Source organism: Haemaphysalis longicornis, unplaced genomic scaffold (genome assembly GCF_048455015.1).
Source record: "Haemaphysalis longicornis isolate Haplotype H1 unplaced genomic scaffold, Haemaphysalis longicornis Haplotype H1 scaffold_1, whole genome shotgun sequence".
In the NCBI taxonomy this organism is placed as follows: Eukaryota; Metazoa; Arthropoda; class Arachnida; order Ixodida; family Ixodidae; genus Haemaphysalis; species Haemaphysalis longicornis.
Window position 1 is genome coordinate 155,803,023 of NW_027526203.1, and position 15,545 is coordinate 155,818,567.

General features: G+C 49.5%; 1 protein-coding gene across 1 annotated transcript; it reads right to left on the reverse strand.

Moving 5' to 3' along the window:
- Positions 1 to 1,265: 1,265 nt before the first annotated feature.
- LOC144138327 (TNF receptor-associated factor 3-like) lies at positions 1,266 to 14,318 on the reverse strand. The gene is made up of 2 exons (XM_077670558.1): positions 13,964 to 14,318; positions 1,266 to 2,914 (listed from the first exon to the last, which is right to left on the reverse strand). The coding sequence occupies exons 1-2, from the start codon at positions 14,240 to 14,242 to the stop codon at positions 1,712 to 1,714; spliced, it is 1,482 nt and encodes a 493-aa protein (XP_077526684.1). The 5' UTR covers positions 14,243 to 14,318; the 3' UTR covers positions 1,266 to 1,711.
- Positions 14,319 to 15,545: the final 1,227 nt, after the last annotated feature.

Below are 15,545 nucleotides of genomic sequence, written 5' to 3' on the forward strand. Positions count from 1 at the left end.
ATGTTTCCCGCCAAAAAAAGGGCCAGTCAGATTTGCTCCGGGGTAGAGGAGAGGATGAATAATTCGGTAGCAGCACGACAGCTGAGGCAGCAAGTAAAACACGGAAAGCAGTTTTGCTTTGCGCACAATCAGTCGTGTACCGTCTGCTCCCGGCATCGCACTGTAAGGAGTGCGGAAAAATTACTCTAGGCCTCTCTTTTTTTTAAAAAAAGAAAAAGCTACAACTGCCATGTACATGCATAAGGGCAGGACGGAGAGATAGTCGAAACGTTCGATATCAACCCGGGAGGGTCAATGTGTATAAGCCACACATCGCTGAATCTGCAGGGTGCTGCGTTGAAATTTTGAAATTCCTTGAACCACACGTTCAGTGATCACGTGTGCTTCAAGGAATTCAATTTCTCTGCGTGTGTTAGGCCGGGTTCAGACTGTTGCCCCAATTGTGGCGGCAACTTTAAAGAACGATGTCTCGTTCACGTCTCAGCCAACCGAACTGCGCGACACGCCGTTTGTTACGTCCATAGATCGCGGTAAGGCTATTGCGTCGGTAGTCTGAACATAGCGTATAGTACCGATGAAATTGCGTTATGGCATCTATCCCACTGAAAATCTTTTTCCTAATAAAGTACGAGTTGCGACCAGCGCGCAGTGCTGTGGGTTCTTTTTCTGCCATGACGTCTGTTCCGTGTTTCTTCCTAATTATGTGGTAGCTCTCAATGTGAAGAGGGCACAACATAAACTTCTTACGCCGATCGTCGCATAAGGGAACTTGGTCGCGAGAATATGCGAGACTTATGAACGTTCGAGGATTTTGGCTACGAACGGTACCAGAAGGCGCCCCCCGAACGCTCCCGCCAGCGTCGCCACATATGGACATTCCTTAGTGTTGCCTAGTAACAATTTTTTTCTCGTGTGGCATTCCTTTTAATGGCCTTGGGTTGAAATCATGACACTGACACAAAATGTAATTGATGAACAATCTTCCTCGGCTGCGCCCTATGCATGCTGATTGCTCAGAACAGGGCACCTCACTTTTCCATCGCACGCGCGTTTGACTTACAGGCTCTATTCAGAGGTATGCGCTGGTGGGTAAAACATGCTTTGTCATGGTCCAGCAGACGCGGAACACTGATTAATGTTGGCATAATTTATTCAGCTAAGATGATGAGCATAAACCACAATAGGAAAGAGCAAGCAGAAATATCCTGCTTGCCATTACTAAGTGAAGGCATTACACAAGAAAGAAGGTTAGTCCAAGCACGATATAAGTTTGGTTATTTTTATTTGGTGTAAAATATAAATACACTAAGCGTGGAAAACAAAATCATTGCACAATCAATTCAGTGCACGGTTATGTACTGATGCTAGTAGAATGCCCCCAATGGCAACCTCGCATGCTCCGGAGAAGGGTATCACCTGTGAACTAATTTTTTTTTATATTTCACTTGCATTTCTGCCCCGGCAGTCACAGTTCACAGCAGTCGGCAGTACAGTTCGCGCTGCACGACGAGAGAACAAGCAAATAAATTGATTTGGCTCAATCTTTTGTAAAAAATGCATTTGCCGAATATCTACCATGCTCACAACATAAAAGCCGTTTTAGATCGGCCAATGTACACACCAACATTGAAGTAAACATCGAAAAAACGAGGACACGTAATATTAGACGTGGAGGTAACGCATGAAAAAACATCAAGCGATTTTTTGTAGTCTAGGCTCGCACGGCAACCTTAATACAAACTTCGTTACCTTGAACACAACCATCCTTTTCAAGATCGCTTACCCTGAAGTCCCGAAAGATGCGGACTATTTCGTTGTGCGTGTCTTTCGGTTTCTTTATTCTATCAATCACCACACCCCACGCGGTTGCACAAGCGAATTCTGCTTTCCTAGTGTCAGCTGGATGACCAATCACAAACGAAATTGTTTTGCGAAATGGCCACGACAATAGCTCGTCGTATTCACCTTGGTGAATGCTGAAGACACAACGAATCCACTGTCCACCGCACAATGTCTCAACTTCAATTCCTGGGAGGATCGAATATCCGTAGAAGTATTTTGGTTCCTCAGGGTGTATCAATTTTTTGTCTGACTGACTAGCGGTTTCAAGGGCTGCCGACCAATCAGTGATGGTCCAGTCCAGAAATGAAGAACCATTTTCGGCGTTATCTAGTATTAATCCAAAAATTATTTGTGAAGTTTTCTCTAGGGACGAAAGTTGGGTCTTCAACTCAGTGACACTCTCGTCGGTAGCAGGTTTTTTCTTAAGCCACTCAGCCATAGTAGTCTCTATTGACTTGAGGCTGTCTTCGAGGTCATTTTTCGTGGCGTTAATCTGCCTAGTTTGCTCCTTGAGTAAGCATCTCGATTCCGAGCACGAGTCGTCAATGCTGACTTGGGACTCCTTGACCTTATCGGCTATACTCTTGGCATCATATACTGAACATTCGACTGCCTCTAAGTTTGCCTTAAGCGTATCGTGTGCTTTGCTGACCTCTGTCATGGTCGCGAGACCTAAATGCACGCTGTTTACGAGAGTGATATTAGAACACTGCTGCAGCCCCACGACCGGCACACACGGGAGTGACACTTTTTTCGAGTTTTCTCCATCACTAGGAATTTGACCAATGTTTTCTTGCAACCATGTTTGCAATAATGAAACCTTCGCTCTAACCTTTCCGACTTCCTGCTTGACTAGGGAAATATTTTTGTTAACGTCAACATAATACGGTTTCTCGTCGTCTGCTCCACGACAACTGGACTCATGATGGTCTACAATGTTCCTCTTCGCAATTCGGCAGTCACACTCTGGGCAAAATACCGTGTGGAACCCGCAGTCATCAGAGAAGTGCTCGAGGATCTTGGAGACATGGCCCACAGCTTTGCAGCCGTAGCCCTTATTCCAGCAGAAAATCTGAAAAAAAAAGCAAAAGAGCACGTTGGAGTGAAATTTCAAGGGCTGCGGGTGAGTCTAAAAATTTCTGAATATATGGCACGAAACAATATGCACGAAACCTTATGCGGGGAATGCTATGATTAAGCATGAGAGTGAGCGTGGTAACATTTGCAACCTCGTGTGGTGTATTTAGCCGTGGTGCTTTATCGAGGCTGGTGGCTTTCCTGTTGATGTGAAGGTTGATCTTTCACAATGCAAAAACCAGATGCTTCGGTATTATGGGGGATGTCACCAGAAAAGAAGTCCTAAGTTCAGCCACGATGGCGCGCAGCATCGAACATTCCACTTGGCAAGATACAAACGCACGGCGGTTGCAAACTGTTATACGTTAGCAAGCTTCCAAGGTTATGATGGTCAGAATTTTTTGTTGTTTGAACAATTATCTTAGCTACATTTTTTGAAGACCACAGGTCTGCAGACTTTTTCCTGGCCGTTTCCAGCGTCTCGCATTTTCCCAGTGAAATTGCATTGTAAGCCATTCCAGAAAATAAATGCAGGGCACTGAGTACGTTCAAAACGTTTTGGCTTCGTTTTTTTTCCACGTAGCATATCAAAGCAAGCGTGGAGAAAGAAAAATCGGGTAAAAGAGCAAGAACCATAATGATATGAAAGTAAACGATTGTGAGCAAAGCAACAGTCACCTACTGCGAGTTCAGGTCTAGGAATGCACAATTTTCAGTTTTACGTAGAAACTTCAGTAAGGCTTGTAGGACGTGTTTCTGCGCTCAGTGGCTATTTTCATACCGTTCAGCCAAGTGGAAAGTAGCCTCTGTGCTTGCGTTCTCTCAAACGGCCTTTGTGGCAGAGCACATCCACAGCGGATGCCTCTCGAGTCAGTTCCTGAATGTTCGGGCGTGGGCCCCTCACTCCGGTCGGCTGAGCGTGGGAGTGCTACCCCATCCTGAACATACCCCAGAGATATTTCGTCCACCTGAGAAAGACTAAAGAACAAAGCTTACACACGCGGGAATTAAAACACGTGTCCCGTCTGAGGCGCGATTTTCGGGGTAAAGAAAGGTAGTGCGGATCGCAGCGTAGGGGGTGTGGGGTAGTTTCAGGTACGAAACACGGTGTTTGCTCTTGGGCTAGTTGGCTATTCTAATTAAAAATGCTACAGCGCGAAAAGGACAAAGGCACCAGAAAAAAAAATAAAAAACGGGAGAAGCGCTGCCTTCCAACTGAATTTACTATGAAGAAACTGGCACTTTTTATACGCACCCATTATGTGAATGACAGAAAAAATAAAAGAAAATTAAAAACAGACCCACAAAACCAAGAAAAACACACACCCCATCAAAATGCCTTCACTCGCTTGACACAATCTATAAAGACATCAGATTATGTCGTACCTGATAATCACCACGTGTTAGAAGGAAAATTAATATCTTTTTGTAAGAAGGTGTAGGCGTGGGCGGGTTGGTTATTCATACTGAACGTTCACTCCGCAGAAAAGAGTCACAGAAGTTTCGTATGGCGGAAGGGTAGGAGTGACTTTGTGGCGTGGGGATCGGGTATCAGCGTGTTTATTCCTAACAAAGTTAGTTGCATGTGTGCGCGTTGTCTCATGTTCTTTCTGTCGTCTTCGTCTTTTTTCGACGCAGTGAATATCAGCTGTTTTTGTAACAACGTGATGGACGCCCTGCTAACGCATTTGCTACCTAACTTGTCAATTTTACGTGCTGCTATTACGTCTTGCGTAGTTTGACTTCCGTTCCTTCCTACAACCTCGTACGTGCCAAAGTGGTTTGCACGCGCAGGATTTGCAACGAAAGACCATCGATCATTGCCTTTTCTTACGTTGTTGTCGTGCTCCCTTTACCAGACATTTAAGCATCTGCCAGTTTGGCAGACGTATATTGACCAACATTTTTAGTGGAATGCGATAAACGACAAGCTCCACTCATGGGATGTACTGAACACGTCGATTTACGTAGAAACCATGATTTCTCAAACCTGACTTGGTTGTATTCTTGGCATTCACAATCCTGTGGGCAGCGCTAAGCTCTACCTTCAAGTGTACACGGTTACCAATCTTTTTCAAACCGTGAGACAAGCCATGAATGTGCGGAACAACGACAACCTTTTTTCTCGCTTTCCTTAGGAGACTTATCGTGCCCATCCGAACGATGGCAAGATTTAAGCGCTGGACACATGTACGACTAGTGCACGCGATTCGCATGCGACTGATCGTTACGATTGATCGTTAGGACCCGTTTTGGCGTCGATCGCTGGTCGGAGGCGGCTCACGACGTGCGACTGGCAAGCCAGATGCAGTCGTGCCGTCGTTGAGATCGTCGTGAGGCCACAGCCAATGAGAGCCCGCTGAGCCCGCAACCGGCTTGCGTTGCTCGGGCGCGCAGGCCGGCTCGGGGAATGGGAACTTTAGGCTTAGCATCTTAGCGGATATTTGATCGCCGCTATCTGTGCAGCTGCGAATGACAACCTGTAACACAACTTTTCACCACACTATCATCCCCTTTCTCGCATGTGGAACTTTATTTAAGCTATAACTGCCGTTTCAGCGATCGGTGACCAAGACATCTGCGTAGCCTGTTTCGATGCTTCCGCGCAGGTATTGCCATCTCTCGGCCGGTCGGCGCACCGCGCGCCGCGGCGACCGGTCAGCGTAGGTTTGCATTGGGGCAGATATCTGATCGCCGCTTTTAAAATAAGCCCTGACAACAATCCCTAGCATACTTTTTTGCCACACTAACACCTACTTTCTCGCATGTGGAACTTCATTTTAACGATCACATTGATTCAGAAGAGCAGCGACAAGCGGTTGCTACCGTGGTCTGCGCCGGTTCGAGCCGCTGAGTGTGCCGAGCTGGCAGGCGCGGCCGGCGTGTGCGCGGACTGTTTCCGAAGGCAGAAAACGCTTCACGATTGCCTGCTATCCATTTCTTGCGAACAAACGCGCGGAATCTACAAATTCAGCTCAGCGATCGTCGTAGTTGACCATGGAGCAAAAACAGTGGGCGGAGCGACGCCGACGATGCATTGTACGCGCGCATCGGGTCATGTGTCTCAAATTCACGCGTTCGACTAGTCGTGGCAACAGTCGTAACGATCAGTCGCATGCGAATCGCGTGTACCAATCGTACATGTGTCCAGCGCTTTAAAGTTACCGAGGATGCCCTCCGTCACCTTAGGTGCTACATAAAACATGTGCGTACGTCACATGTGTTCGACATTTCATTAATGGCATTCCGCTAAAACATTCTGGGTAAGTATACGTCCGTCAGACTGGCAAACATAAGCGACAGGTTGAGAAAGCACGGCAACAACGTTTTGAAAAGAAACGATGGTCTTCTAGCCTCGCATTGGAAATCTTGCGGGTGAAAACCACAGCTTGAAATGTGCGTGGGGGTAGGCAGGGGCGAAAGTCAAACTACGTGTGAGGATAATAGCCGCACATAAAATTCATAAATTAGGTACCATATGCGTTAGCAGGGCGTCAAGCACGTCATAACAAAAAGGTTGATATTTCATCTAACACGTGGTGTCCATGGGATACGACATAGCCTAGTTTCTTTTATATTGTGTCAATTGCGAGAACGCATTTTCATGTGGTGTGCATTTTTCTTGGTTTTGAGGGTATGTTATTTTCTCGCCTTTGATTTTTTTGTCTTTAACATGATGGGTGCGTATAAAAGGTAGACGTTTCTTCATATTACATTCAGTGGGAAGTCAACGCTCGTTGCATATTTTCCTCGTGTGTTGGGCGTTTTTGCACGGTAGCTATATTAAAATGGAACTTGGATTGGAAATTTGATCAGATAACTGATTCTTAAGATTCGGAGCATGCCCCTGCTGCCATTGCATCCGCATCATAAGATGTGCCATCTTGTGGAGGTGGTGTGTTAGCATGCATATTTGAGGCATCTTGTTCACTTGCGTGAGGTCCTCCAATGCGCTGATCAAATCTGCAATGTTCAGCCGTGCCTCCGATGTTGCGCAGTGCGCTTGCTGCTTTGGTAGCGCCATGTATGCTCTGGAGCTGGAATTGCGGTGGGCCTGGAGTGGTGGGGCCTGGAGAGGTGAAGCGTCTGGGTTGAAGTTTTGGATGTGTCTGGATGTGATCAGTCCTCCCCACGTAGAGCAGCTAGTTCGGTGTATATTACTTAGTGACGTTTACGGACGGCCGCATTGGTGGTAAGAGCTGGCTGGTCACTGAGAAGAAGCTTTGTTGTCTTAGTAATAATAGCATGACACCATGGTGGTGGGTCTTCTAGGGTTGTCACGGGTGGCTCAGTATTGATAACTTGCACTGTCCTAACTGTAGCTGTCATGTTGGTGCACTGCGGTCACTGTGAAAGACTGCGAAAGTATCTGCTGCCCTTATCTGGAGTAGCGCTGGCAAAGCTGAGAGCAGTGCACCGGAAAGGGCAGTAGTGACGTCATGTGCAAGCCATGTATAGAGAAGCGAGTGTAGCGCTGCAACCACTTGAATGTGGAAACTATTGAGGCGCTTGGCTGCTTCACGCTGTTTCACAAGCTCCGTGTTCGTATTTAGTTGGGCGTGTCTACGCAACATGGCAACCGGGGTGAGAAAATCAAACGCATCTTCGGAATGAGGCTTTATTCTCGCCCGATGTTGTATTGTCAGCCTCTGAAACTGCCTGGGAAAGTAGGCGCGGGTAAAGACCAGCGCGCACGAGTCGCTCAGCCACCTATGTGCGGGCTCTCATTTCTTGTTGCGTTCGAACGTGTGAATTTCAAAATGGTGGACAGTTGCCGGGCTTTTCAGACCAGTCGATAGCCGCACCAAACTTATTCATTTTCAAGTCACACTACCCGTAGTTGTGCAGTGACTGATATAAAGTTAGCCTTGGAGTCTTCTTCCTGCCTCGCAAGTACCTGTGGATAGCACACTTTCTAGGCTGAAGTTTCCTTATCAGCTCATATAACAAAAGCATGAACACCGAGGGCTTGGCGGAGGGGATGCAGTGCGAAGGGATGTTTATGCGTGCAGACCGCAAAGTGTCATGACATCGCCTGCGTAGATAAGCAATGTGACAGAAAAGATGTCATGTTCGTGGAATTCCAAGGTAACAAATGCGATATTAAGCGTCAGCAAAAAGCAATGCATTGCCCCACAATTGGATGTAAACCAGCCGACATGTTTCCCATCGACTCGCATTGAAAAAGTTCACAGAAACTGGTGTAGGGCCAATCATGGTATTCATTGCAGGAAGGGAATGTCCACAATACATGACACAGTGTCAGAGCAACGGGGTGCGTACAGAAGCGGTGAACTAGTGCGCACAATAGGCACTGCTCGATATTCATCATCCGAACACTACATACAACAAACCAAGCGAAATTTCAGTGCCCTTTCACTCTGAAGATTCACCAGCGAAGCTGGTTGGAGCCCACGGTGTGCACAAAGGAAAACACGTGTGTTTGTAATTTGCGTTTGAGCATACTTTCTATCTAATTAGCATTATGAAACTTCGAAGGACCAGAGTTATTTTAGGGGACAAACATGCGGATATCCGTTTTCCTTCCGTGTCCTAGGCATCTTGCTGTCTGTGTAACACGCGAACCCAACAAGGTCGGATCGGGCTATGTGACACCCTCGTTGAAATCTTCCACCAGCACAACTATAGCATGTAATCGGTGAGCGCGTGTACCCTTGACGGGCGTTAATGCCCCCCCGCCCTTCCACCCTCTCACAATGCACGGGTGAAGGAGTGACGGCGATGTGCGCGTGCATGGACGGGAAGGACACCAAACAAATCGTCGCTCCGCAAGCCCTTCCAGCTGCTCGTGTCTGTGCGGTAAAGACATGCACCATAACGTGTTTCAAGGAGCATTCCAATTAAGAAGCGAACACAAACACTAGCTCTGGAAAGGGAGAAGTGCCGTTCCACGCAGATTTGCCTTACTCGCTACGCAGATTTGCCTTACTCGCTACACAGTGAAACCGAGACATATACAGCTTTCAGTGAAAACAATTGGAGTATACAAAAACTAATATAAAGCATACAAGCCAGGATAAAAGATGTGTCGCATGCATGAGCGTACTGGATTACTAACAGCGTATATACTCTAGAGCGCAGACATTTTCAGTAATTGAAATCACACGGTGAAAAAATATTCAGAAAAAAAAATGTACTGTTGCCGCATGCGTTAAATATTACAAGGGGCTATTTTATAACAAAGGATAAGGCACAACAGTGTAAGTAACAGCCAAGCCCTGCTGTTCACTGGCATGGCGTTTGCGGGAGGGTGACGGACTGATTGGATGAGCACCAAGGTAATCAAGTGGAAAGCTCCCGGAGGGCAGGTTGAGGCGGATTATCTCATATTTCATGCACTGTAATCTGTAGAGCAGTATAAGTCTGTATATCTCTTTATGTGTTCACTATAAGGCAGTATATGTCTTACCCCCCAGTTTTCACTCCGGTAAAGCAGATTTACTCGGCGCCACTCCGGGACTACTTCTCGCCACCGCCAATCCCTCCTTTACAAAGGCTATCACAACGATTATTCCCCTCGCCACTACTGATGCCTCTTTCCCAAGTTGCGCAGTCGGCTGACAGCGGCCGTAGCGCCGTCATCAGGTGATTGCGGGGAATAAACACCAGCGCGAATGAGTGTACAGACGCCCAAAAGCCGCCGCCACCGCCGCCGAGAATGTAGCCGCGGCCGTTGCCGCTTCAAATTCCACCTCACTAGCTGTTGAAAGCAACTTGCCCCGTTGGAATGCCGGCGTGAGCACATTGTTCTTCTTTAGCTTGAAAGCCATTCCGAGCAACATTGTCGCGTCGGCGGCCCTCGTTGACCAGCTGGTCATAGTTCTGACGGAAGAATGATAAATCTTAGTATGGTCACACATAAAGTCTTTCTCTCTCCATTTGCCAGTGTATTTCACGCCTAATTAGGCGCCTATCCTTCGTTGCCGGTTTAGGCGTGCACGCGTTGGGGGTAAAGGCAGGGGGCATGGCACGGCAGCGCTTCATCCCGGTACCGAAGCCATACCAGTTGGCGTGGTGCACGATTTCAACGTGGCAGTCTCATGGCCCTATGCGCCCAGTAAGCTGTCCTCCGTAATCGAGAGGTTTGGGGCTGGGTTGGTGTGTTGCACACACAATAAGATGCCTACGACTGGGCAGCAAAAGAGACACCCACGTGTGTGTCGGCTGGAATAAAGGTCGAGGCCTTCGACTCGCTATGGGACGGGCGCATGTCGCTCACTTGGAGGAAGAACAGCGCAACCTTAGAAGCGTCAGCCCGAACATACGCGTGAATGCATGCGAAAACCACAGAAAGCCGCTGCCGCCGCCGCTGCCACCTTAAGCTACAGGTGGTCGTGTAGCTGCGAATCCATCCCAGATGAACAGCAACTGGTCCGTTTGGACAGCCGACGTGGGCCAATATTACTGGTTCAGCTTAAAGGGCTTTTAGAGCGAAATGTTCGACAGTATCTTTCACTTCTAAGCACCCGCTCATGACTGGTTGCCGGTTTATGCGTGCACGGGTTGGGAGAGGAGGGTGGTAGAGGGGGTGGGCACGCGCATATATACGTTTTATGCCCTTACAGATGACACATGCGTTGTGTTGGCGCGAGGTTCAACATAGCCGTCAAAGGCCCAATGCGACCGGTCCGGTGTCATCTGTGGTAGAGTGGATTGGGTTGGCGTGTTACACAAAAGGTAACATGTCTACGACGCGGGAGGGAAAGAGACAACTCTACGTTTGTCCGCCAGGATAAAGCTCTGGCCTGTTCAAATTTCACTAGGTCCTTTGCCTAGGAAGTATGCTCTGTCGTAAATAAACAAACGTGTTTTGTTTCGGGCACTCCATGGAGGCCACGCTGATTCGCAGGTCATCCTCCTTCGCAGAGTGGAAGGGTACGAATTTTTTTTGTACGCTCCCAAGAAAAAAAAAACAGGGGAGTTAGCCTTCGCTGTGAAGTCAACGTATCCGGACCGCTCCTACAGGCTGCCTGGTTATTGATTGATTGTAGGGTTCAACGCGCCGGCGCAACGCAGGGGATGATGCGCGACCTAGTGGAGGGCTCCGGATTAATTTTGACCACCTGGGGATCTTTAACGTGCGCCGAAATCTCGTACACACTGGCTTTTTTTTTTTTTTTGCTTTTCGCCGCCATCAGAAAAGCGACCGCTGCGGCCGGTAATCAAGCCCGCGACCTCGTGCTCAGCAGCACAACGCCTTAGCCGCTGAACCACCGCGGCGGGTGGTTTGACTGGTTACCTTTTTGAACTGCAACCCAAAGGAAGCCTGCACTTGCGCTATAACTAACACAGTTGTACTGCGTTTATCGCATTTCCCTCGCGTTCGTAATTATATTCAGGTCTGGACTCTTGGGCGCCTATTGCAATAGCACGCAGCCAGGTTTTCCAGCAAGGCTTGCGCTGCCGTTCATTTTCGACAGGACGCACAGAGCAAAACATTATCTCCTAATGTAATTTGTTTCTTCTTGCAGCAGAGGCGTTTAAGACTCTGGTTCCGCCGTCGAACGTTACCAGAAAACTGAGCTCAGCCCAGTGCACGTGCGCGTGCGCCTCGTGAGGAGCGCCTGGCGTGAACCAGCGCGACCTTCGAGAATGTTCTGCCCAGCGTTCGTGGCTTGCCCTCTCTCGGGCTATTCTTCTGGTAAGCTCACGTGCGTTTGCGCCTGAAGTGGGCAGGACAGTCGCCGAGTTCGCGCTACAGAGGCAGAGTTCGCGAAGCTGGTTGCCGCGGGTTCTAGCGCGTGCAAACGTGGTCCTGTGTGAAAGCTTGCGGAAAAACTCCTCCGGGCGTGCTCGTGATGGAGAACTTCCAGCGGCAAGGAGGGAAATCCATGTGAGGTGCAATAGCCGGGTCACCGAAGAAGGGAGAGGAGCCGCCAGCTCTGCCGTTTCTCCAGCTTTGCACCACTAGTGCAAGCTGGACGATTTTTTTTAAAGCAAAGCTTTACTACTTTCATCCAGCGATTTCGCGGAGGATGCGTAAGGTGACCTTTTGACCGGAGACACAGCCCCGGTGGTACAACCCTCGAAGCGCATCGCCTGATTCGCCGGGCCCGCTGTCCGCGCTGCGCACAACGCCACGTTTCCACTCGTTTCTGTGCAGAAGGAACAGCGGTCTCCGCCGCCGCTGCGGCCGAGGCAGCCGACCACCCCGCAGCCTCCCATGCATGCGGCGCTGGGTCGTCTCGGGCAACGTATCTCGCCTCGCGCCCGGCGAAGAGGAACGTTGCGTTCGCCATGAATTGATGGATTGTAGGGTTTAGCGCGCCGACGCAACGCAGGCGATGAGGCGCGCGGAGGGCTACGGATTAATTTTGACCACCTGGGGATCTTTAACGTGCACCGAAATCTCGTACAGTCGCGTGCGATTTGAAGGTAATCGCGCGAGCGTCGACCGACCCCGACGATAACGCCCCCGCGCGGCTTTTTTTTTTTTTTTACTGTGCCTGGTTCCTAGTTCGCACATTATTATCTCCCTCGGTCGCTGTTTCTTCAAGCAGCTATTACCCCCGCGGCAAAACAAGTAACCTTTCCTCTTTTTTTTTCTTATCGCGCACGCAGCGACGACGTTTCACTTAACGTATCTGGTTTACTAGCCGCGGGAGGGATGACTTCTTGAAGGAACAGCGACCGAGGGAGAGAAGAATGCATAAACTAGGTCCCGGGCGCGGATAATACCACACGGGGGCGTTATCGTCTTTATTGGTCGAAGGTAGAGCGATTAGCTTCAAATCGCACGCTACTGTACACACGGGCGTTTTTGCTTTTCGCCTCCACCAGAAAAGCGGCCGCCGCGGCCGGAATCGAACTCGCGACCTCGTGCTCACCAGCGCTACGCCACTGAGCCACCGCGGCGGGTACGCGTTAATTCGCCATGAATGAAGGCTGCGTTCGCCCCGGCGAACTCCGCTTTTGCCCATCCTCCTCCTGTGAACGTTGCACGGAACCGAATGGATTTGAGGCGTGATCGGCAATATAGCTAAATCAAACATTAACCAAGCGAAACCAAGACTCAACCAGACTAAGCCAAGCTTTTGGTTTGCATATCCAAGGATAACTGAGTTAAGCCACAACCATTTTTTTTCTTTTGGGCAATGAACCCGATATGTGTTGAAGTGGCTAGACTTCAATGCTCTTTGCACATTTTATTTGTGCACCTTTTGGTCTGCTGAAAGCGATGCAGCCAATACCTGCAAGGGGGGGGGGGGGGGGGGGTGTTTGTTTCGTGCACTTCCGTGAGCCGACCATGATTTTCCAAATTTATCAGTGGGCTTTACAACCACATGACTCCACAAACTCAACTCCAAGAGAATCAAACCTCGGAAGTCACGCAGATTGAAAGTAGTGGAATTCCTTACGAAACGGGAGTTTCCTTTCCTGAAGGTTTCTTCCTGGAATTTCCTGAAGCATTCCTCACGGCGCAGTCGATCAAATGCTGGCATTAAGCATTAAAAACGCCCCTGCTGAGCAGTGATGGTACAGCGACATTTCGCTGGAGTTGGCGATAACACGAGCATTAGCACATCTATAGTTGGGTCAGCCGGATGTGTCCACCGAACCTCGCTATCTAAGCGCATCTACCCTAGGTCGCCCCGCATGCAGTTCAGCCTTGAGTTCCTGTTTATAGCTCTCCTTGATGTGAAGAGTTGCGCTTCCATCCACCATCTTGAGTTCCAAAGCAGTGCGGGAAAGCCACCCGACACGCATGCTGGAGCCCCTGCGCCAATTCCAGCGGCGGGGCAGAGTCGGCTCGGGCGTGTACTGTCGACTTCGCCAGCCGCTGCGTGGGACAGCCGCAGCCGCGAATCTGCGCACAACTGAAAAGGGAGGTTAGGGCGCAGCACTGACAGCGGGCTTTCCTTTCGAAATGGAACCGGTGGCACGGCGGCTCGTGGAAACTAGACGCGCAACTCTGGCAAAGCTCATACAGGACTTCTGTGCACTCCAATTTGGCCATCGCTCGCGTTCGCCGTTAAACTTTTCGATCGTCTGTGAATCAGCATAAGTTAGCAAATGCACTCACCTCACGTTTCAGTAGCCGGTCCTTGGAGAAGGTTAACCAGACCACGTCGTCTTCTTCCAACGGCTCCTTGTCCAGGGGGCAGCGGTTGTGTCCGGAGGCGCAGCTTTGGTAGCACGGCCGGCACAGCACATGGCGGCAGGGCAACAGTGCAGTCGCTGAAGGCACCAGGCCGCAGGCGCTGCACACTCGGTTCGAAGCGATGTCATCCACGAAATATGTGGGCCTCAAGTCGAGGCCGGGGCCGAATCCAAATACCGTGTAGGTCTTCGAACGGGCCATGCCAAGTTGGCGGAAAGCACTTGTGAAGCACTCCACACCTCAGCTACCGCGCCCAGTACAGTTGTCGCACACCGTGAAACTGGCAGCAACCGGAGAGACGGTCTTGAACGGCGGGCATTTTTTCATCGATAAAAAAAAAAATGACGATTGCGTCATTGCCGTTAACGGCTGACACTACGCTGCTAGAATAATTCTGCGCAATAAAACGCTCGGTAAAGCGCGCAGATAATGCCACTGTCGGATGCCTCGTGTAATCTGCAGTGTTCAAAATAGCTGCCACTGCGTTTGCGCTCAAACAGCTCGATTTGATGAAGAATATCTCTTTACTACAGTCTGCCAATGGGCATGTGCAATATAACCCGTGCAACGCCGCCTGTATAAACAGTGCCTAACGCGTGAGCGAAAAATGGCCAAACAGCCACTCTCCTGTTGCTCTCTCCTACCCTTCCCCGCTCCGTAGCCTTCCAGCGTGCTTTCGTGTCCGCCAGCGAGCGCCGCTTCTCGGAAACTATGCAAAATAGTGGAAAGTTTGTTTAGCGTTCCCGAGGCGGCGCTCCTACGCCTTCTTGTTTTTCACCATGCCTGTCTGTCTTGGTCTGTCACTGATAAAACTTCCTTTCTCACGAAGCAAAATCCCTTACGCTGCCGCCGGCTGATGCCGGCTTTGCGCGCTTATCTACTCGGATCACAGGCCCTGAAATTTTCTGAGTGGGGCATCCCCCCTCTATCCCCTCCTCATTGAGGTATTGTTTTGACCCCCCTGTTCGCACTCCGCATCGGTACGCACTTCTAAAATTGAGGACTACTGTAGAAGCGCCCGGACAGCGTGGCAGGATCGCAGCTGCTTATCGTTTTGTTTCCTATATTTTTCCGAAGTTTAAAATCACGTGATATTATTGGAAAGTAATCGTAGAAGTGAGCGCCTGTACAAAAAATGTGCACGTAATTTTTTCTGCTCTAAATATTCCAGAAAGAAAAATATCAGTAAAATAATGGCTGCCCCATCCGAAAATATCGTTTTCTGTTAGCTATATGTCTACCCGACAATCAGTATGTTCTTAGACTATTTCAGTCCGCCTCCGTCTTTATCTTTGGAAAAATGCAGCAAGTATGAAGCGAGTGACATGTTGAACGAGATCCCCAGTGCGCCACAGAACTAGCGCCCCGTCACGGCTAAGATGTAAGCGAAACGGCCCTTGAAGCCCAACAGGCAAGCTGACAGACACACGTCGTAGAAGTGGGTGCGACTCGCGAGCAGTGACGTAAGGCGAGATGTCCGCCGGCACGCGCCACATAGCGATAC

What these genes read in the sequence shown, in the direction of transcription:
- LOC144138327 (XM_077670558.1), bottom strand. Translation starts at nt 14,242, where the DNA reads ATGGCCCGTTCGAAGACCTACACGGTATTTGGATTCGGCCCCGGCCTC. An exon ending in ACCGGCTACTGAAACGTGAG is followed by an intron (nt 2,915 to 13,963) that starts GTGAGTGCATTT and finishes TTTTTTTTTCAG; the next exon opens with ATTTTCTGCTGGAATAAGGG.